This window comes from Ostrea edulis, chromosome 2, assembly GCF_947568905.1.
Source record: "Ostrea edulis chromosome 2, xbOstEdul1.1, whole genome shotgun sequence".
Lineage (NCBI taxonomy): Eukaryota > Metazoa > Mollusca > Bivalvia > Ostreida > Ostreidae > Ostrea > Ostrea edulis.
Genome location: NC_079165.1, coordinates 53,650,589 through 53,675,588, shown reverse-complemented (window position 1 = coordinate 53,675,588; position 25,000 = coordinate 53,650,589). Strand labels below are relative to the sequence as shown.

The window sequence follows — 25,000 nt, the reverse complement described above, 5'->3', positions numbered from 1 at the left end:
TTGCACATTGTAGTAGAAATTTTAATTAACACCCAAATTAAAATAAAATATATACAATATTTGTGTTCTTTATTTCACTTTTCTCAAACTTCATATCCTTTGCCATGGGAATCGTGTTTCTCTGGCGATAGTAAGTTGTACACAACGCGTGAACCTCAATGATTTGGTGAGATTTCAGGATTCCACGCGAAAGAGTTTGCAACCCTTAAAAAACGAATTGTTTTTAGCATTACTAACAGTAGGAAACTCCCTGCAAATAGTGCAGTGCATTGACTGATTGAGTCACTTTCAACATCACCCACGGCCACGTGTCCTCCCATGATTTGATGTAACACCGCTTCCTCTGAGTTTTGCATGCTTTGATACCGAAGGTCCAGGATTTTCATTGTTATTAACATCAACTAATTGCTGGTCATCATGTGTTTCCGAGCCTTTTCCCTTGACTTTAGTTATAAATTTGTCCATGCTTGGACCAGCGCCGCAATGTCAACACATACGTATATGTTTTTTACGCGCTTGAACTTCAGGCTTTACCTTCATTTCATGAAGCGTTTTTGTGACTAAAAATCGTCAATTGTTAACTCGTACAAAAATCTACTTTCATTTTCAATGCGAAACCGATAGTTGTGGATTTAAAAATCACTTGCCCACGGGCAAGTTCCTACTAATTTTTACTTGCCCAATTGGAAAAATCACTCGCCCCGGGCGTCGGGCAATGGGATTTGTCAGCCCATCTACTCGTAACCAACCCATATATGAAAGGTGAAGATAACAAACAGTGATCAATCTCATAACTCCCACAAGCAATACAAAATAGAGAGTTGGGCAAATACCATTACAATGAAGTGAATGGTTCTCAAGATATTGAGCGGATAACATCTGGTCTACCGTCCGACTGACATACTGACCGACAGGTGGAAAGCAATATGCCCCTCTTCTTTGAAGGGGGGCATAATAATAATAAAAAAAAAATGGGTCAAAAACCTATTGTGGTATATAATACACCAAATATTTCCTGAAAAAGTGTGTATTATATTCAGATAAATATGGTAGTCCAGTGTTGAATATCTTACAAATAGAAAGATAAAGAAAATTCGAATTCAAATACCTCCTCCTAAATGGCATTTAAATATATGGCTTATTTTCAAAACTTGTTTATTATTAAATTTGGCCAATTTTCAAGATTTAAGGGTTTGTTGTCTCTTTTAAATCATATAGTGTGACCTATATTTTGATTGGTTAATCTATAACATTGAATTTCAAAATTCCAAATCTCGAAATTCAAATCCTTAAATGTCGAATGAGTCTTCTGGGCTTTTATAGTAGTTTAATTTCTTGGAATGTAAGATAGTCTGCTACATTTGTGCACTATACTAACGATCTTTCTCGATGATGGATCTGACAGCAGAAACAACCTCCTTGGCCTCAGCAGCAATGGTTTTGGGGTTGAATTGTTTATGTCTGCCCAGGTAAGCTGGTGGACGATTCCCTCTGGCTGGGTCACCTTTCCTGAAATACAGACAGCGATGATGACCATTCCACACCATAATCCATACTAAACTTTAATTTTCCATCTGGATATCAAGATTTCTGCATAACTCACTTCAATCCCACACTGTTTCCTTGTGACATCATTGTTTCATGCACATTCTGCAAATATTAGAATGTTCAATCAATGTAGTTATCTAACAAGCATTCTGAGAGTATTACATGACAATACATAGTCCCCTACCCATTGCCAAAATTATTGGATGGCAACAATATTCGAAGTTCATTATGTAGCTTATGGGAAAGGGGAAAACAGTTTCATGTCCAAGGGCCATAAATCATCCAAAAATTAAAGAAAACTGATAATTCACGCTATTTTTATAAGTCCAATGGTCATAACTATACAAACAAGAGTACCACCAACAGTACATTATACACCCGTGAAAAGCTAATATAGGGTGTTTTTCTTACACCATGATTTGTAGAACTTGGCATCAAGTAGTATCAGCAAGCATCAGGGTCTGACATACTTTCTTTGCATAGTAAAAACATGACAAATCATGTACTCTCTATGCAATATTTTCACTTGGCATAAGATGTATGTGTATCGAGTTTGATGGTCTTTGCCCCAACAAAACGGTCTGTATCCTGCTACTATGACCTTGACCTTTGACCTCAGGAAACAATAGACATCCTCCACTTGGCATAGAGTGTATGTGTACAAAGTTTGACAGTCCTAGCCCCAACAGTTTGGTCTCTATACTGCCTACAAGGTTTTCATACTAAGTGATACTTTGACCTTGACTTTTGACCTTGAAATTTTTTAGGCATCTTCCTCTCATTATGATGATCAAATGTACCAAGTTGCAATATCCTGGAGCTTACAGTTCGGTTTGTATCCTGCCTACAAGGTTTTCCTACTAAGTGATACTGCTACCTTGACCTTTGACCTTGAAAAACAATAATCATCTTCCTCTCTTCATGGTAATCAAATGAACCAAGTTGCAATATTCTGGAGCTTATGGTTCGGTTTGTATCCTGCCTACAAGGTTTCCCTACTAAGTGATATTGTGACATTGACCTTTGACCTCTAACCTTGAAAAACAATAGACATCTTCCTCAAACTTCAGCCAGAGTTCGTTTGCTCACAAACCAATCTCTTCCAGTTAGGCATTATGGGATAGCGAATTCTTATACCGCGTATACTGTGTGACGTCACTGTAGAATGATGAAAAAACCATAACGTCAAACGTAAACAGTTCAAAACAAGAACGTAAACATTAAACACTATAATTTGAACAGAGTATCCATACCTTTTAATGATCTTTTGATAATTTTATGTTTAAAATAAAATCCATACTTTTATATTAATGCTCTTAATGTCAATATTTTCAAGCTTTTAACTACAAACTACTTCTTTATTGTTATTTGCCCGCGTGATAATCGTGGACTCACAATATACAAATCTGTATATTGTGCTGCGTCACATAGGAGAGGTCTGTACGTAGGTGACGTAATGAGGCCTTGACGGGGAGTTTGACATCTTCCTCTCATCATGGTGATCAAATATACTAAGTTGTAACATCCTGGAGCTTACTGTTCAGTTTGTATCCTGACTACAAGGGTTTCCTACTAGGTTTTCCTACTAAGTGATAATACTATGACCTTGACCTTTGATCTTGAAAAACAATAAGCATCTTCCTCTCATCATGGTGATCAAATGTACCAAGTTGTAAAATCCTGGTTCGGTCAGTATCCTGCCCACAAGGTCCAGACAGACAGACGGACAATGCCATACCATTATACGTCCTGTCTTTGACGGGCATATAAAAATTACGAAATTCAAACTTGACCAGTAACATGTTATGGCAGAGCGATGTACCAAATATCAAACAAATATCTGCAGCACAACAAAAAGTCCGACAAACTGATAGTTCACGCTATTTTTCGAAGTCCAAGGTCTGTAACTCAGCAAAAAATCACAAATTCAAACATGGTCTGTAACATGTTGTGGCAAAGCAGTGTAACAGCAAGAAATGTTTGTAAATCATATATGCCCTCCTGTGGTGCAAAATTGACAAAATTTCATCAAAATTGATCCAGTAGTTTTTGGGAAGAAGTTGTTAATGGACAACAGACATCGCACGATAAAGGACGCAGACCAATAGCAATAGGTCTGCTGAGTGACCTAAAAAAAAAAAGACAAGTGACTGTTAAAATCCACATAATAATATTACATTTTAATGAACGTTTAATAGTTTTAATATGCACTTTTATTTGTGAATAAACAAGAGAAAGGGTATACAGAATGTTATTTATACTCGTATGTTTTAACTTGTTAATCGATTAGTTTCAGCATTTCATCATATCTAGTTTTAAAGAGGGGTGGGGTGTCTTGGTGAAAACTATCCACCCCCTTTAAAACTAAATATGATGAAAGCTGAACCTAATCCATCAACAAGTAAAAACATGTGATTATTAATAACACTCTGTATACCTTTTCTACTGTTTATTCACAAATGAAAGTGTACATTAAAACTATTAGATGTTCATTAAAATGTATTAATTTTATTATGTGTTTTTTAAAAAATCGCTTGTCTTTTTTCTTTTTCCACTGAAGTGTAATCCACTGCTGTACAGACACACTATGTAAAGGATATAAGCCTCAAACTGTCCATTCTGTGAAAGAACTGATCAAGGCCAGTAGGGCCGAGATCAGTTCTTTCTCTCACAGAATGGACAGTTTGAGGCTTATATCCTACTTAAAACATTGCATCTTTTGTTCTAAGAATGGACAGTCTCAGGTAAACCCATTGACAATGATAATTATGAATAAAGCTAATTTTGAATAGTCTGACAATATAACCAGTCTTGCATAGAAGTCTGTCTCTTTTCGTTTTGTTCACTTATTGGACAGTGTCAGGTAAGTAGTCTTGTACTGCAGGTTTCATATTCACTCACTCTATAGTACTGAGCCATATCAACATGTCTTCCTCTGATGGGAAGAGATTTTCATTGCACAATAAGTGCAATTCATGATTGTGTCCTGAACTATCCATGATGTACAATATGTTAAGAACTGGAGGAAAAGCATTATGTAGTCATATAGTACTTTATATCACAACACCAAACCCTCAAATAAGTGCCATAGTGGTTGCACGAAGATACCACCCAACAAAAAAGAAAACAAGAAATGTTTGTCAAACATATATGATGTCAGATGTAGATATTCTAAATGTCTGATTTGCATAAATTTACCATCAAATGGAAATAAATAGATGAATAGCACATAAAGTGTTGAATTTGGAATTAATTGTTTCCCCATTTGAACCCCCCCCCCCCCCCATGTACCCTAACCCCCTTCAATCTGAAAACAAAAGCATTTCTGCACAACTAGATACAATGGCCAATCATATCCTTGAATATCCAATACTTTCATCATAGGGTTATGGAGAACAGCTGCAGACAATTTTAGGCACGAGAAAGAAGCATAAGTGGAAGAAGAATAATTAAGCATATTTATTTGGGAGCCTTGATAATATACATTGCTAAGATTTATGCTCAATAACGTTAAATAAAATGTCAAAATACACCCATTAAGTTAGCCCACCAAATTACCTTTGTAGGATCGAAAGTCGCATGTCAAAATGAAAGCAGTCTGAAGTTGATAGTGAACTTGTTCATTTATTATCTTGTAATGTTAATGCAAGGGGATAAAAATTGAGACAAAAACGTGAATGGACGGATACACCATACAAACATCACTGTACCATAATATGTCCTGTTAACATTAGGGCGCATAAAAAAATGAAAGGGTCTACAAGAAGAATGCTAACGTGTAGCCTAAACTAGACTAAAACTTACACAGAAAGAGAAACTTCCTCCAATGTATAGTTTGCCTTTAAGGAATAGTCTAATTCCAACTTGACCATAACACTACATCACAAACTGAAAAACCATATTTTACAAGGGTTTTCCTACCATTTTCCCACTGGGGCCAGGGTACTTAGAATGGGAAACAAGAGGCCCATGGGCCACATCGCTCACCTGAGAAAAGAGTGTTTATGTTTTAAACCCAACATGGCAGGTGTGACCAGAAAATCAATAGGGGGTCATACACGTTGTAAATATGTGCATTAAGTGTGTAATTATAACAATTGAATGCCCTTCAGTCAAAGATTTTTGGTGCCAAGATTAATGATATTCACCAAGTTGTTCAAAAGGAATCGACGGCGACTTTTCTTCTTCTTAATTTATAAATGAAGACAAAAATGAAATTATATCACTAGATTTATTTGGATGCAAAATTAACAAGAGCAGAAAAAATTGAAAATTTATCTACATTTTTTCCTATATATTCCCATGTAAAATTTCTTAAACACTCCTCCTTATATATTCCCATGCAAAAAAAAATAAATCAAAAAAAAAATCGATCTTCTATGTGGCCCCAACCTTCGCCAGGGGACCATGAATTCCACAAATTTTAATCTGCACTACCTGATAATGCTTTTACATTAAAATGACTAATCATTACTATGCTCTTCTTGAGATGAAGATTTTTGAACATATATTTTTTTTAAATATTTCAATGTCAAACTTTGAACCCCTATTGTGGTCCCTCCCTACCCCCTGGGGGCATGACTTGAACAAACTTGAATTTACACTACCTGAAGATGCTTCCATATAAATATGATTAATCACAGCTTTGCTATTCTTGAGAAGAAGATTTTTAAAGATTTTCCCTATATATTTGTGTGTAAAACTTTGATCCCCCCTTGGGGCCCCATCTTATCCCCGGGGGCCATGATTTGAACAAACTTGAATCTGCACTATGTCAGAAAGTTTTCATGTAAAAATCAGCTTTTCTGACTCAGTGGTTCTTGAGAAGAAGATTTTTCCTATATATTTGTATGTAAAACTTTGATCCCCTATTGTGGCCCCATCCAACCCCCGGAGCCCATGATTTGAACAAACTTGAATCTGCATTATGTCAGGAAGCTTTCATGTAAATCTCAGTTTTTCTGGCTTAGTGGTTCTTGAGAAGAAGATTTTTAAAGTTTTTCCCTATATATTTGTATGTAAAACTTTGATCCCCCCTTGTGGCCCCATCCTACCACCGGGGGCCATGATTTGAACAAACTTGAATCTGCACTATGTCAGAAAGTTTTCATGTAAAAATCAGCTTTTCTGGCTCAGTGGTTCTTGAGAAGAAGATTTTTAAAGATTTTTCCTATATATTTGTATGTAAAACTTTGATCCCTTATTGTGGCCCCATCCAACCCCCGGAGCCCATGATTTGAACAAACTTGAATCTGCATTATGTCAGGAAGCTTTCATGTAAATCTCAGCTTTTCTGGCTTAGTGGTTCTTGAGAAGAAGATTTTTAAAGTTTTTCCCTATATATTTGTGTGCAAAACTTTGATCCCCCCTTGTGGCCCCATCCTATCCCCGGGGGCCATGATTTGAACAAACTTGAATCTGCACTATGTCAGAAAGTTTTCATGTAAAAATCAGCTTTTCTGACTCAGTGGTTCTTGAGAAGAAGATCTTTAAAGATTTTTCCTATATATTTGTATGTAAAACTTTGATCCCTTATTGTGGCCCCATCCAACCCCAGGGGCCCATGATTTGAACAAACTTGAATCTGCATTATGTCAGGAAGCTTTCATGTAAATCTCAGTTTTTCTGGCTTAGTGGTTCTTGAGAAGAAGATTTTTAAAGTTTTTCCCTATATATTTGTATGTAAAACTTTGATCCCCCCTTGTGGCCCCATCCTACCACCGGGGGCCATGATTTGAACAAACTTGAATCTGCAATATGTCAAGAAGCTTTCAGGTAAATTTCAGCTCTTCTGGCCCAGTGGTTCTTGAGAAGAAGATTTTTAAATGACCCCACCCTATTTTTGCATTTTTGTGATTATCTCCCCTTTGAAAGGGACATGGCCCTTCATTTGAACAAACTTGAAAGCCCTTCACCCAAGGATGCTTTTGGCCAAGTTAGGTTGAAATTGGCCCAGTGGTTCTGGAGAAGAAGTCGAAAATGTGAAAAGTTTACAGACAGACGGACGTCGGACAAAATGTGATCAGAATAGCTCACTTGAACCTTCGGTTCAGGTGAGCTAAAAACTGATGAGTATAATGTAGTGTAGTTTTACAAAGAATGCCGATTGCTTTTTACAATCATGGCTCCGATTCTGCATTTCCAGTATCTTATAATTGAAAATAAATTAATATCAATTATTTCTGACTCTCTAAGTTTGGAATTTTAAAAGACACTTAATTGGGAAAATTTGGGAAAACTTTGGTAATTTTTGGATTGGGAATGGGTCCTGTAACTGAACCTCAAAATAAGCCAGGAAAACCTCAGTTTTACAAGTGCATGAATACAGCGTTGAAAATATCTTACCTCAGCAAACTGTAATAACTTTTCTGTAGCCACTTCATATGTCTTCTTTTCTGATTCTAGTTTCTTTAACTGACAGGAAAATACTGCCATTTGTTGCTGACTATCTGCATTATTTGTGACATTCTGAAATATGATTTTATACAATGCATGTAAAATCTTTGATAAATTTCATCATAATGATTTGGGAAAGGCATACCTGTGACAGAACTGTCATGCCACAACTGGAGATTTGAAAATTTTCAGCTGGAGTTTTGGTCTGATAACTGGAGATTTTTTATCGACATTTTTTTTACCGTTTTTGTGTGTTCATTGGGTAATGAAATCATGCTACTAGTAGTTGGTTTTTTTTGTGTTCCAAGTGTCTGAGTTCATAATCATCAGATCCTTTTTGTGTTGAGAACATTGATAAATCCTTTTTTGTGTTAAGAACATTGATAATTCTTAAGTCAATACCTTAAAAACCACAATTAAATGAAAAAAAACTTGTTATATTTATTACAGAGATAACAAGTTATAACAATTATCACACTAAAATATTTGTATAATCAATACATTACCAATGGCTACGAAGTCTTCCAGAATGCTTAATTCAGAATTACAAGCAAAGTAGAATAAGCTGAACTGATTTATAATAAAAACAGGAGGGTTGTTCTGAATGAACAAGTGAAACACAGGGGAAATTTTGCTATTCTATTCCTAGTTTGAATTAAAAGGGTAATATGAAACTAGAAAACTGGAATGAAATTTAGTTAGCGTACCAAACAATAACAAATGTTCACTTTCGGTAAGTGCAACACACTTATGGTAAACCAGATGGAATGATTTTATAAAACAAGTTGCAAAGTAACAACAGAAAATGCAAGTCAGCTGATCGAAAATTCAAAGTATAAATATATTAAACTTTATTGAATATCCCGGGATAAAAAAAAAACTGAAAAAGAATGGACGGGTAAATATACCGTCAATATTCCTGTATCTCAAATGCTGAGGTGAAATAAACAACAAATACTTATGAAATAAATGGAATTAAACACGGAATTGTAAGGTTTGTTTTGACCGGAAACACTTTCAGTTACACAAATATCGCGAAGCTCGAGCTCGATCGGAAATACGTAATTCAAAAGACGACTTTCGATTGTCTCGGGGTTTTTCCTTATAAATATCGAAAAATAGCGCTCAGAAAATTTTTGTTGTTGAAAATTTGAAATGACGGAAGATTTTACATTTTAACGGAAGAAACGGAAGGGGGGCTCAAATTCGGGAGATTTTGTCTTCCGACGGAAGAATCACAGGTCTGGAAAGGATTTCAAGTAGGGATGTCAATTTCACTTGGATACCCTAGCTGAATACTCAGAGGCTTTAGTTGAGCAATAGTCAAGTACTCAGTAAACAAGAGGCCCAAAGGCCTTATCGGTCACCCGAGTACTGATAAAAGTATCACTAGTCCCAAGGGCTAAAAATCTAGAAAAAAATTTCCTGTTCAAAATATCCAAGCGAAATTTCAATATTCAGCAACAGCATAAAACAAGGTGTTCTTCAAACTTAATTGCCCTCAAAAGTTCCTATACTGATGAAAGGCTTTACATAATACATGTATATGTATTATCATTAAATGATATCACTAATTTGGACCCATCTTAAAGTCAAAACCCTGGGGTTGCTGTATCAGTAAACTTAAAGAAGTCTTTCAAATGATAAAGACAATAATCAATATAATAATTTTGGCTTAACCCTCAAACCAAACAGTTACTCTCTACGATCACTGGTAAAGGAAAAGGTACACTATGGGTCAATTTTGGCCTATTTTCAGAAGTTGGTAATTTTATGCACTAATACTATATAGGGTGTGTACTTTCTATATATAGTAATTATATCCATGTATTACATATATTTTTTGTGATATGAAGTATAAAAGTTGGCATGTTTTGTGAGTGCAAGATTTAACGTTGCGCAACGTCTTTGATCTGTGTCTGATGTTTTCTCAATTTTTATACAGAAAAAAATACAGTGGAACCCCGTTATTACGTTCCCCCTTGAATACGTTAGTCCGCATATTACGTTGGAATTTCAAAGCACAAAACCATTTCTTAACAAACTTATATAAAATAGACCTCGTTATTACGTTGCCCTAAGATGCCGGGACTCGGTATTACGTTGTAAAAATTCCGACAAAAACGTAATAAACCCCTAATTATTCAATAATGATTCTCAAAATAATAAGCCATTCACACCTTGACTGTCTGAGGCAGTCACCATGTAAATTTCCTGGTCTGTTTGGGGATTAGAGACGCTTGACTGATCACGCTTCGATAGATCTAGCGACATCAATACAGGTGAATACCTCGTATCGAAGCCAGTGATAAACAAATAATGTTTATTTAGACATTGTACTCTATGAAATTTACTTCATTTTTCATATTTTGATAATCGAAGAAATAATTTCTCAACCACCTGAGTGTTCAGCATAGTGTGATTACCTTCGCTATTAAAACTCTATTTACGGACAGCTTTGGTACCGAACATGAAAGACAAGATTTATTGTAGCATTGTTAAAACCGCTTGGGTAACTGCTTGGACATAGGTAAAGAAAGGTGGTCAATTAAAAAATTGTCCGTTGTTTGGACATGCAGCTTGGGTGTTCGTAAATCTCGTCCATACATACACCAATCAAACTGTCCTGTGTTATTGGCCGATTTGCGCACGGCATTTACCTCAGTGAATATTCTAAAATCCCTTGATGCGCACGTGATTTTAGTGCCATCATTTAGCGTTATAAATGAAATCTTCGTGCATCATTATATTTTTTTTTATGTGGATTGCGCTTAAATTGTTCTCCGTGTTTATCGTTGGTGAGAAAAGTGTGCAAGTGTTGGGTATCGTGTGCGTTTTGTGTCTATAGTTTTGTTGTTTTGGGGTGGGATTTTTTTTTATTGTGTTGTGTATTGTGTAATTAGAGAACTTAATAAAACGATGTTTTGTTATATTTTTAATACGAATGTTGAATACGAACCGGAACGAGTTATTGATAGAAATTTACATGAACGCATTGTTTTAAAGTTGAACAAAATGGCGGTCCAAACGAATGCAGAAAAAACAACGTTTATCAAAACATCCTTATGTATCCTACACCAGAAATAAAGAAAAGGGATAAGAACATGAAGAATTACGGACATTAAAGATAAGATGTAAATAAAACAAAGTATAATAGTCTTTTAAACAAAGAAACAGTAAAGATATATTCACACACCCCATCACGGAGTACCAATGGACGATATACAATTTCCAAATGATATTTTTAACGGATTTCACTGGGAACGTTTATTACGTTGCCCCCGGTATTACGTTATTTTATCGTGACAAAATGGAAAACGTAATAACGGGGTTCCACTGTAGTTCAATATACCTTGTTAATTAAAATGTTTTGGATATTTTTTAAAAAGTTATTTCACACACACACAAAATTCTTTTCAATAACATTATACAAATATCATAATCAAACACTATTTACAATTAACATGCATTTGAATTGTGATATGAAATAGCAAAGTTGGCATGTTTTGCGAGTGCAAGATTTAACGTTGCGTCTTCTATCTGTGTCTGATGACGTTTTCTCAATTCTTATACAGAAAAAATAGTTTAATATACCTTGTTAATCAAAATGCTTTGGATAATTTATAAGAATTTGTTGATACACAGATACAAAGATTCTTTTTAATAACATTATAGAAATATCATAATCAAAAACTATTTAAAAATAACGTGTATTTAAATCAATCATGACCAGAGCCATCAAAATCCTTGTTTGAAAAGTTAGTCTAAGGATGGTTAAATGTGAAGTAATTACATGTATTCTATTGTACAAAACTTTTAATTTGTTAAATCTTATTAAGAAAGTATCAATTTCATTAGGCCTATGTACATGTATGCTATATTACAATTTTGAATATTTTAAGATGTCTACACGTATGAAAGATAGGGATTGTTTTTGTTGATTTTATTACAGTGCGATATTTGTATGCCTTTCCCCAGAATATATCCCCTTCCGTAACGTAAAGGCCACATGTAAACGTTCACGTGGAGCATGTAAGCATTAATATGGGAATATACCAAAACAATGCTGTTCATATTAATTGATCAAACTTAATTTTAAGATTATCTATTGAAATATGATCGATTTCTATTGATTCCAATTCAGTCCTTTACCCGGTTCGTCCCAGCCTGGCCAGAACCGCAATCGATTGAACTGCTATTCCACACACTGTATATGTCATTGAGACTGTTCAACCACTTAGTTACATGTACTTATCTAGAAGACCTTTTACATGCTATTGATATAAATATAACTTTTGTTGGTCGAGAATTATTATCCTTGTCGTATTAAAAACAATTTCACATGAGTGCAGTTCATGTAACAAGTGATAATTTTACAGTCGACTATGTCACTATTGTTTTACATAAAAACACCAAATGAAATTGAAAATCCGAATTACATGTATAATGATCACAAAAATTAATAAAAAGGTTATTATATTTCTTTTTATCATATCTGTACTACACAAAAGGTAACACATGCCTTAATTTATGATTTTCATTATTAATCGAAATATTTCGTCTAACACATGCAAATATCATCCAGTTTTACACATAAACACTATACATATACCAAGTTTAGCCCTGTCTTGGGGTCAGAACATCTACCCCGAGGGTTATGAAATTTACAATTTTGGTAGAGGCCTTCCTGTGGTTCTAGATGAGAATTTTTTTTTGAAATTGTTCAATTTTTGGCAATTTTTGCCCTGCCCCTAAGGCCCTAGGGGTGCAGGAGTCCTGAAATTTACAATTTATGTACCCCTTGTCCCAAAGATGCTTCATACCAAATTTGAAAAGAATTGGAATGGCAGTTATCAAGAAACAGTTAAAAATGTTCAATTGTTATTGCACAGTGCATGATGGTAGTTATCAAGAAGTTAGAGATGTTCCATTGTTAACACACAACGGATGACGCATGATGATGGACGCAGATCAATTGCAATAGGTCACCTGAGTGCCCCAACCTACCTAAGGGGGCCATGATTTGAACAAACTTGAATCTGCACTTTGTCAGGAAGCTTTCATGCAAATCTCCACTCTTCTGGCTCATTGGTTCTTGAAAAGGTTTTCCCTATATATTTCTATGTAAAACTTTGATCCCCTATCGTGGCCTCAACCTACCCCGGGGGCAATGATTTGAACAAACTTGAATCTGCACTATGTCAGGAAGCTTTCATGTAAATCTTAGCTTTTCTGGCTCAGTGGTTCTCGAGAAGATTTTTTGAAAGCCCTTCACCCAAGGATGCTTTGTGCTAAGTTTGGTTGAAATTGACCCAGTGGTTCTGGAGAAGAAGATGAAAATGTGAAAAGTTTACAACGACGACGCTGCCGACGACAGACAAATTTTGATCAGAAAATCTCACTTGAGCCTTTGGCTCAGGTGAGCTAAAAACTGCATGAAAAAGAACCATTTGTGTCCAAATATGGTGGGGGAAACATCCTCTTTCTAAGGTTGTAATTCTGAAATTAGGTCATTTTGACAAATTTGGGAGGAACAATTGAGTAGCATCTGGATTCTAGCCACAAAACACTTTTAAATATCTACAATTTACTCACTGCTTTGCGCTCCTCCTTGAGTTTGGCCACTTCAGCCTCTAGGAGCTGCACTACTTCCTCATAATCCTTCTCCACATTTCTTGCCTCTCTCTGAGCTCGTTCTGCTATCTCCACTTTCTTCATGGCACCCTGGGCTTTCTGAAATATTTCCAGAGGGAGTACACATTAATTCATTTTAAAACTTAAACAAAAACTGATGATAAATAAATTGCAACTTTCTTACCAATTGAATATTGTGCAACTCTCCCTCTGCTCGGCATTTAGCAATCTCACTTTCCTGTAGTTTAAACTGTAATTACATTGGTATTAACAAGGCTTCACTCATTAAATCTCAGTCTGCAGGCATATGTATACATGTAATACAGCTAAAACACAATCAGGGTGGACTATTTTGTGTCACAATGAGATATCAAGTTTTATACTTATTTTCTTAAAAGTGGATCAATTTTGAAACCTATTATTGATTCTTTTTGTTCTTATTAGACAAAACTTAATTTCATTTAAAATCTAACTTAATTACCATATACTTTCCTTGCAAAATTATCCTTTTCAAAAAAAAATCCTTGTTATGGTCATTGAAATTATAACATAGAAATCATTATATATGTTGTTTTATAGTTTGAATTTCATACCTTCAGTGAGCAGTTGGTTTATTACATAATTCTCGAAAAATTGGGACAAGAACGAAATTTCTGCATATTGTGATTCATTCATTTTAATTTTACAGAGCTACGGACTCTACTCTGAACACAATATTGTAATTCATGTATGTAGGGCTACAGACTCTACTCTGAACACAATATTGTAATTCATGTATGTAATTGTATAGGGCTACGGACTCTACTCTGAACACAATATTGTAATTCATGTATGTAGGGCTGCAGACTCTACTCTGAACACAATATTGTAATTATGTTCCTGATATTTTACTGTTCATCAGTTTTCTACAAAACTCTTTAATATTACTTTTCCAAGTCCTGAAGAATAAAAAAGAATTATATTCTATTTCATCAATTATTGTTTTCGAAATCGTACTTTAATACTAAAAATAGGGTTACAGACTCTACAAAGTGAACATTTTTGCATACTGATACAAAGGAGTGAATTTTCATTGGAATTAATTTGTTAATAGATGCCATACCCAAAACATATTTGTAAATTGGTTGCCATATTTACAAACATGTACAATATTTTAAGCAAAGTATACCTAAACCCTGAAAAGTTGAAAATATCACACTTAGGTGCTGATACTATTTCTTCTGTTATTTTGTTCTACATCAATATGAAAGGATGTAAAGATATGTATAATATTCTCATCGATAGAAAGAAACAAGTACTTCAATATTAAAATGGAATGAATATGGATATCATTTCAATTCAAGTGAATGGAGGAAAATTTTTGAACTCCCTTTTCAAGTCACACAGGAATCAAAACTTCATTGGTTACAGTTCCAAATTTTACATAGAATAGTTCCCACAAATTCGTATCTATATAAACTTAAGAATAAAGAATCCCCAACATGTTGTTTCTGCAATAATGAAATTGAATCAAGTGAACATCTATTTGCTGAGTGTTATCTAGTAAAGGAGATTTGGAATGATATTGAAGAGTGGCTTTTATACAAGTTTAGAATATCTTTATCTTTTGACAGAACAACAATATTATTTGGTAAATATAAGAACAATGCTTATAAAGTAGAAAATTTTTATAACTTTGATAATTAAGAATTATATATTTTCGAGTAAGTACAAAAGCCACCCTTTGCAAAGTACAAGGGCTCTAGAAAGAATCATGATAGAATTTTTTTTTATTGTTAAAACAACGTAAATATACAGAGTTTAAAAAAATCAACTGGCAGTATATATGTGATATGTTATAATTTATATGTATTCATTAATATTTCTATTAGACAACTAATTTTTGCTTACTACCCCCCCCCCCCCCCCCCCCCCCCCCCCCCCCCCCCGAACATGTGCCCTATTTATATTATATTATTATTATGTATTTTTTTCCATTTATTTAACTTTCTCTCCTCTCTTCTTTCCTTTCTTCTTTTTTTTTTCTATTCTTTTTTCTTCTATATCTAAAACGACTTTCACATTAATGCATGTACATATCTTCTATGGGTGTGTTGGTGTACATAGTGTATGTACATGTATGTATATGTATGTAGATGAATATATGATATATTAATTTGATATAAATTGTGATAGTTGAATAAATATTACAAATAAAAAAAAAAAAAAGAAAGATAAAAATATAAATATCTTTTCTTAGATTTAACCAACAAATTATAATCTGTACAAATACATGCAATCAAATTTGACACACATCACACCCTCAAAATCATGTCTAATTTTCAATTTAAACAACTTTTATTGGTTACAAAATAATGCATAGTATTTAATGTTATACTGTTTAGGAAAGCTGAAAGTATCTACAGTGATGTTATTCTTGAAACTGTATCTATCAATTTAAAAACAAATATTAAGATATCTGCTTCCATATTGGGTTAGTAGTAATTTCCACCCCGATTGTGTTTTGGCTGAAAATGTATGTAACATTTTATAGTAATACTTATTATCAAACACAATCTAATTAAAATCAGATCCTAGGATATGCTCACAATCGCTACAACAGGATCTGACATAACCCCATAGGGGGTCATATCTGCATGACCTTTCTCTTGGAATATTCATGAGAACTATCACCCAGTCAGATTGCGCCATACAATGATGGCTATTTAGGTGGTTTCTGGCAATGCTGTAACCTCTCTCCCACGAAGTTTATTCCACACTGTAAAATTGTATATTCTCGCATAACAAATTTTAAACTTTCGCAATAATGCCTAATCTATCCCGTTCATATAAACAAAACGTACGATATGAAATCAGGGCTCGAAATTAACATATGCCCATCAGTCTGTGACTGGCTAAAAGTCTGGCAGACTGACCGACATTTGTTTTAGTCAGTCCGATGGGACTGGTTAATTTTCTAAAGCATCATTTTGGAAAATATACTTAATATGAAATTTTATACACATTTGGCATGCTTCGATCTGTAGATATCAGACGAATCAGAATTTTTTTATTCTGATTCGTAAGTATAAATCCCATATTTGAGTGTTACAATATTGTCTGAGGCATATTGAGTTGAATTTCATTTAAATAACATCAACGAAATATGTTTAATTATTTCTGGAAAACTCTGTGTTGGACTGGTAAATTTTTCTGCGGACTGGTTGAAATTATACCCCATCAATCTGGCTGGACTGGTGACATAAAAAGTTAGCTTCAAGCCCTGGAAATACACCCATATTCTGTCTGTTGTTTGCTAATTTCCATGTCAAGAATATTATTGTTTTACATTTACGTCAATTAGACTTGAATTGAATATGAATGTTTATACGTACGACTTATCTTGGTATGTTTGTGCCGCCATACTGTCAGGCAAAAGTTCTCGGAAACTAAACCGGTCTGAACGTTTGTAATCCACGGTGTAAGTAGTTATGATCATTTTACACTTGATTATTCTATTAATTACATTGTCAATTACCTGTATCTATACTGTCAGCTATGCTCATGAATGCAATTGTGCATAATCTGAGTTTATATTTTTGCCATGTGCTTAAAGTATGGTGCGCTGTTCATGTCATCTTCTGTAGCCGATGATTATTAACTGTAATTGTCTTGATATATAAATTTAGTGAATTGAATTGGTAAGTCATGTTCATAAGTCATTTGATTAGTGATGTGGAGATGGGATTTGTTGTGTGTCAAGTATTGTATTACACGGATTCAGGTTTGAGAAATTTTTGTATGGAAAGCAGTATTTGTCAAAAACTTAATTTTTTTTTTTTTTAATTCATTGTAGCTTTTTACCACATTTACGCTGACAAACTGTGTATGACTCCACACAACGGTGAACGAGCACCACGTGTAATTGTGTGCACATGTCACATTGATGGTTAACTGTCTGTTAAAATAAACTTTCAAATGCTGATCTGAGAGTCCTTATTGAGGCAGAAGAACCCAAATTAAATTAATTGTGAATCCCGATTTATGTATGAACAGGGGTGGGTACTATTTGAATAGTTTTCAAGATGGTTTACTTAATTAATGCTAGGAATATAACGCCAATCGACGTAAACAGTGCACTGTGACGTCACATCTAGCTGTGATGTGTTTTCTTTCAAACGAAACAATCACAGTCATTTTCCTTCAATTGTGAACACTGGCGATTTCATAGGCGACACGCTGATTGGCTTACATAAAGTTCAAATGAACATGACCCATATTCGGGTTATGTCAGATCTTCTTATGCAGAGTATACGGTGCGGATTTAAGAAGTTTGATTTTAATTAGATTGTATCAAACATGATGTCTAATCAACAATGATATTTCAGAATGTTGTGATCAGAGGTAGTAATAGAGCTACTAAATAATGAAACATTTGTTGTCTTGAATAAAACAAGAGTAACTGAAACAATACATAATACGCCCGTCACAAGCCTATGTAGACTGTTTTTCTTAAGCCATGAGTTGTAGAACTTTAGTGAAGGCAACATCAGCCAAAATAAGCTGTGACATAATTTCTTTCACATTGTATCAATACAAAAGCTACGTAAGGTGGGGCACATCCCCTCACAATGAATGTCTACAAGCTTCATCAATGAAGTCTCATAGTGACCTTGACCTTTTGACCCCAAAAATCAATATGGTTCTTCCTCTATTGATAACAAAAGTAAATGTGAAGTATGAAATTAATGGATGATAAATGTGGCCTGTAGAGTGTCTACAAGCTTTTCTCTATGAACTCCTGTAGTGACCTTAACCTTTTGACCCAAAATCAATAGGTTCTTCCTCTCTTAATAACAAAGCTACATGTGAAATATAAATACAATGAAGCAAAACATGTAGCCTGTGGAGTATCTACAAGCTCAGTGTTACACACATACTCAACCACACAATAACAAACCCATTACTCTATCCCCCTCACAATGAATTGAGAGGGTAAAATAAGGTCATAGCTGTGACAGGATGTAAACATACACACCATGACCAGTATTTGTAAAATATTTCCCCAAATTGACCAAGTTCAACAATCTGTAATTTTTTTTTCAAACATCAAAGAAACTTAGGAAATTGTTGAGAATCAAAAGTCCTTGCAATGTGCTTGAAAACCTTGAAAGGAATGAGATGGACAGACTATGTACTCATTTTGTAATATTTCCTTAAAAGTGTTAACTTAAAATTTTCTCAGAAATTGAAGAAAATCAAATTCCTTGCTACATGCCCATCTTCAATGACAATACAATAAGGAGGTCCATGGGCCACATCACTCACCTGAGTCACATTGGCCCTACTGTTGTTCAGCTATTGTGATTCTAAAAAGATTTTTTGCAACCTTTATTCCCATGAAAAATTTTGACCCCATATTGTGGCCCCAACCAAGTGTTCCTATAGGGTAGCATGTACAAAGTCCCATAACTTCTGTAAATTTGTTGAATCAAATTGGAGGCACAATATGATCAACTCAATATGGTGAGTAACATTCCTACAAAATTTAAACAAAATCCATTGAGCAGTTTTGGGGGAGTTTCATCCACAAAGTCAAGTGGCAGACAGACACACAGATGCATGGACATCAGTATTTCTATGTCCCCTTCTGCATTGTGGCAGGAGACAAAAATATGAAAGCCCTATCTTAAATAGTTTAGGAGATAATGTCTAGGTTAGGTTTTCTTAAGGTGGCTCACTACACCCAGAAATAGTTTCTCAAATCAGTACGAATTGATTTAATTATAAAAGATATGATGATATACAATAAGTATATATATGCCAAAACGGCAAAAAATATACAAATCTGGATAAAAACATGAATTTCAAAAAAATTATTTCAACACATATGAACAAAAGACTCAGTGGGATTTGAACTCGAGATCTGTGGTTCACCATCCCAATGCTTTAATCACTGAGCTACGATGATAGACAAACAAATTGATCGATACAAATAATTTCACAAAACATTTAAATCGCCATCTTGTGATGTGGTGTCATACAGAGTATCAGCTTTAATGTAGTGAGCTACCTTAAAAATAGGTCAAACTACAAGGTCACAAACTTTGGTGCCAAAAGAAAGATCTTGTCTAAAGGAATACACAATATGAAATCTCTATAATTCACCATTCAAAAGTTATGAGCAAGCTAGGTTTAAGTTTCAGACAGACAGAACAAAAACAATATGCAAATATGCATACCCCCTTCCCCCTGACTTTAGTCACAGGGGCATAAAACAAAACTTCAATCCACACTACTTAGGAATATTTGGATATGATTCATTGTCGCTCTGCTAATCTTGAAAAGAATTTGTTTTGAATAATTTTCTGTTTATTCCCGTATCAAACTCCGATTTCCAATCATGGCCCTATCCTACTTCTGGGACCCCTGAATTGAGCAAACTTCAATTTGCACTTCCTGAAGATACTTGCACATCAATATGACTAATCATGATCCTACCGTTGTTGAGAGGAAGATTTTTAAAAACGTTTCCCTATATACTCCAATATAAAACTTCGAGGAGCAAAATGCTTGCAAGGGGGGTCGAAATGGATCAAAATTGCAACATGATCTCGAGTGACCTACAAAGAGTTTCAGCTTGATAAGTGTCAGAGAAAATTGAAAGAGTTAACACTGAATGGACAGACGTATGACATCACTGTACCATAATACTTCCTGTCTAAAGATCATGGACATATAATAAGTTTGAATTCTTCCACTCCTCACCCGCAGGCGTTGAACTTCTAGATGTAACACATCTCTTTCTTGTATAAATTCACTGTTCTCATCTATAAAGCTGTGAAAGTGATTTTCCTGCAACATATCAATTTTTCACTGAAAGCTATGGTATTTTAAAAAATTTAGCAACAGACTTAAAACCTTGAAAATATATATTCCTTTAAGTCTATTATGAAAAAGGAATTTGATTTGTATTTAACATACCAAAAATCTTTCAACGGACATGATGCTACACGCACTTGAGAAAATGAAAATTTAAAATACATTCAGTCAAGTCAAGAGAAAAATTCTCAAATTAACAAAAGGCCCACAGGCCTTATTGGTCGCCTGAATACTAGTGAAAAAGTATCACTATACTTCCATGGGCTATGAAAACTAGAAAAAATTTCATGTTCTGAATATCTAAGCTAAATTCTAAAGTTCAGCAACAGTATAAAACAAGATGTGTTCTTAAAACTTCACTGCCTTCAAAAGTGCACACATTGATGAAAGGCTTTAAATAATAGGTGTATTAACATTAAAACATCAAAAGATATGACTAATTTGGACTCATCCTAAAGTCATAACCCTGGGTTTTAATTGAAATTCATCATTTTTTGTACATCCTTTTCTGCTATTCTTAAGTATGCATTTAGATTTCATACAGTATCAGCAAACTTACACATAAATACTATATACTAAGTTTGGCCCCCCCCTGGGGTCAGAACCCTTACTCTGGGGATCATCAAATTTACAATTTTGGTAAAAGACTACCTGCTCTATCCATTTAGTTTCAATTCAGTATCAATAGCACTAAAGAAGACGTTATTTAAGTGTTTTACACAAACACTATATACCAAGTTTGGTCCTGCCCTGGGGTCAGAACTCCTACCCCGGGGATCATAAAATTTACAATTTTGGTAGAGGCCTTCGATTCCTGCTCTCCATCACCATGCATTTAGTTTTTCTTACACATGTGCGGTTCTTGAGAAGAAGATTTTTGAAAATTGGTCAATTTTGGGCAGTTTTTGCCCCGCCCCTAAGGACCCAAGGGTGCAGGATTCCTGAAATTTACAATTTATGTCTCCCTTGTCCCAAAGATGCTCCATACCAAATTTGAAAAGAATTGGACTAGTAGTTATCAAGAAGAAGTTAAAAATGTTAAATTGTTAACGCTCGATGACGGACAATAACCAATTGTGATAAGTCACTTGAGTTTACTCAGGTGACCTAAAAAGTCTGGAAAACTAAAAAAGCATGCTATTTTTCTAAGTTCAAGAGCCATAACTTAGTGAAAAATCAATGGACCAAGACGAAATTCGAACTTGATCTGTAACTTGTTATGGTAAAGCAATATACCAAATATCAAATAAATATCTGCAACAGAGAACAAGAGGCCCATGGGCCACATCACTCACCTGAGTCACCTTGGCTCATATCTGAAGACTTTCCATATATATTTGATGTAAAATCTTAGTCCCTATTCTGGCCCTAACCTACCCCTGGAGGCCATGATTTTTACAAACTTGAATCTGTACTATGTCAGAAAGCTTTTATGTAAATTTTATGTCAACTTCTTTGGCCCAATGGTTCTTGAGAAGAAAATTATTTAAAAGATTTTCCCTATACAGTGGAGCCTCATTAATCCGGACACTTTGGTTCCCAGCAAAATCGTCCGGATAAATGAAGCGTCCGGATAATTGAATCGCATATTTTCTAGCTTTGCATAAGTAACCGATATGTGCCTACTTTATTGATGCATAGTGAATTAAACACATTCTATCATTGGATTTCACCATTTGCATTAGTAAATAAATTATGATAATGTTAACATTTACATGTATTTCAAAGCACTAAAATTTAATGTACGTGTTCAGTGTATTTGCCTGTGCTTACATTGTACATACATATGATCCCTACAAATAAATATACAAAACTGTGTACCGTATGCACTAAAACAAATAATGAAGCACTTTATGTAACTATAAGTAAATAAATCATTAGTAACTAACATAATCATTTACACTTCAAACATTTCATCACACTTTTACTTCTTAAAGAGGCCGGTAATTTCCATCTGTCAAGATTCACGGGTTCGGCGGTCTGTTAAAACAATCTTCATCGTCCAAAGTTCATATAAGAATTTCGTGATTATCATGTCAGTTGACAACATTCTTTAACCAAAATTCAATCTGCCAGAGTTTATATTTCTTATTCTATAATTATCCAAGACAATATCGGGAGAACAAAATCATTTAAGCTCGTAATATCAAGACCTACTACTGCTTTGATCTAGTCACGCGCACCTATTATTTTCATGATGCGATAATAACGGAACAAAACTCGGGTGAAACTAACATTATAGGTACATACAGAATTTAATTGTCATTTTCCTTAAAATGGTAATTTTCTCACTTCTACCCAGAGTTTAAAAATTCGAAAGCAATAAAGCTCTACAGCATCGTAAGAAGAATCAATCGTACACAGGTACATTCTACATGCGTGACATTCTAAACATTAAAAACTTACTACATATACATGTGCATGAACATACATGTATATCTCACGCCAATCAACAGTATAAAATCCAGAATCTAGAAGTATAATCTACACTCTTTAGATTTGAATAAGCCGATATCAATTTACGAATCAGTACAACTGATATGTGTAGCAGTTAAAAAAATATCATTACGGCATGATGTTTAATTTATTAATACTATTAGGGTATTGATCAAGACTATAAAATAATATGCTACAGATTTATTTACAAAATTCAACACTACACGCAATAAAGATCTTATGTGCGAAAATTGGCAATACAATGTCTCGATTAGCATGTGCTATCTAACGGACTTATCATCACACACCACCTAATTGGAAGGAGGTGTTGACAGGGTACAGGTAATCGCTTCAATTAGACAGTTTGGCTTGTTTTCGTTATAATTTACGCCTTGCTAAAATTGTCCGACACAGACCTTCCCTAAACATAATTACCGTCCGGATTAACGGTACAATTTTCATTGCATTGTAACATTTTGTAGTAAAAAGTGACCGTCCGGATCCGGAACGCGAATTTCCGGATTAATGATGCAAAATAATGTAAACAAGAGATGTTTGTAAAACACATATGCCCCCCATGGTGCAAAATTGAAAAGGGTTATACACACACATCATTTAATTGATAGTAGTATCATCAATTCAAAATATTGAGCAGACAATATCTTCCTATGTCAAGAGTGAATTGACCATGTGACCTAAAAATCAATAGGGGTCATCTACTCCTTATGCTGTACCAGTGTACCAAGTTTGGTATCAATCAAGCAAATAATTCTTAAAATATAGGAGACAATATATTACTATGTCCAGTTCAACAATTAACTTTTGACCTCAAAATCAATATGGGTCACCTTCTCCTGAAGATGTACCAGTGTACTAAGTTTGATGTCTGTCAAGCAAAAGGGTTATCAAGATTTTGAGTGGACAGTATATTCCAATGTCCAGGTTGACCCTTGACCTTTGACCATGTGACCTCAAAATCAATAAGGATCGTCTTCTCCTGAAGATGTACCAGTGTACCAAGTTTGATGTCTGTCAAGCGAAGGGTTATCAAGATATTGAACGGACAGTATATTCCTATGTCCAGTTTTACCCTTGACCTTTAAAAATGTGACCTCAAATTCAATAGGGATCATCTTCTTCCAAAGATGTACCAGTGTACCAAGTTTGATGTCTGTCAAGCAAAGGGTTCTCAAGATATTGAACGGACAGTATATTCCTATGTACAGTTTAACCCTTGACCTTTGACCACGCAACCTCAAAATCAATAAGTGTCATCTTCTCCTGAAGATGTACCAGTGTACCAAGTTTAATGTCTGTCAAGCAAAGGGTTCTCAAGATATGGAGCAGACAGTATATTCCAATGTCCAGTTTGACCCTTGACCTTTGACCATGTGATCTGAAAATCAATAGGGGTCGTCTTCTCCTGAAGACGTACCAGTGTACCACGTTTGATGTCTGTCAAGCAAAGGGTTCTCAAGATATTGAACGGACAGTATATTCCTATGTCCAGTTTGACCCTTAACCTTTGACCATGTGACCTCAAAATCAATAGTGGTCGTCTTCTCCTGAAGTCGTATCAGTGTACCAAGTTTGATGTCTGTCAAGAAAAGGGTTCTCAAGATACTGAGCAGACAGTATATTCCCATGTCAAGTTTGACCCTTGACCTTTGACCATGTGACCTCAAAATCAATAGGGGTCATCTTCTCTTGAAGATGTACCAGTGTATCAAGTTTGATGTCTGTCAAGCAAAGGGTTCTCGAGATATTTGACGGACAGTATATTCCTATGTCCAGTTTGACCCTTGACCTTTGACCATGTGACCTCAAAATCAATGGGGGTCATCTTCTTCTGAAGATGTACTGGCGTACCAAGTTTGATGTCTGTCAAGCAAAGGGTTCTCTAGACATTGAATGGTCAGTATATTCCTATGCCCAGTTTGACCCTTGACCTTTGACCATATGACCTCAAAATCAATAGGGGTCATCTACTCCTTAGGATGTACCAGTGTGCCAAGTTTGATGTCTTTCAAGCAAAGGGTTCTCAAGATATTGAGCGGACATTATATTCCTATGTCCAGAGTAGATTGACCCTTGACCTTTGACCTGAAAAACAATAAGGATCCTC

At 34.8% G+C, this 25,000-nt stretch overlaps 1 protein-coding gene across 4 annotated transcripts in view; it reads right to left on the bottom strand.

Annotated features, from left to right (window-relative positions):
• The window catches only part of LOC125679300 (syntaxin-binding protein 4-like), a 135,736-nt gene that overhangs the window by 25,085 nt on the left and 85,651 nt on the right, over positions 1–25,000 (bottom strand). The window contains exons 13-18 of one of the 4 annotated variants that reach the window (XM_048918414.2): positions 20,326–20,412; positions 13,763–13,828; positions 13,540–13,677; positions 7,894–8,016; positions 1,604–1,650; positions 1,379–1,509 (exon numbers count right to left, since the gene is read on the bottom strand). In XM_048918414.2, the coding sequence (XP_048774371.1) occupies positions 1,379–1,509; positions 1,604–1,650; positions 7,894–8,016; positions 13,540–13,677; positions 13,763–13,828; positions 20,326–20,412 (592 nt within the window). Of the gene's footprint in view, positions 1–1,378; positions 1,510–1,603; positions 1,651–2,588; positions 3,677–7,893; positions 8,017–13,539; positions 13,678–13,762; positions 13,829–20,325; positions 20,413–25,000 lie in introns of those variants that run through there. The other 3 variants (XM_048918415.2, XM_048918416.2, XM_048918417.2) reach the window with 3 other exon arrangements.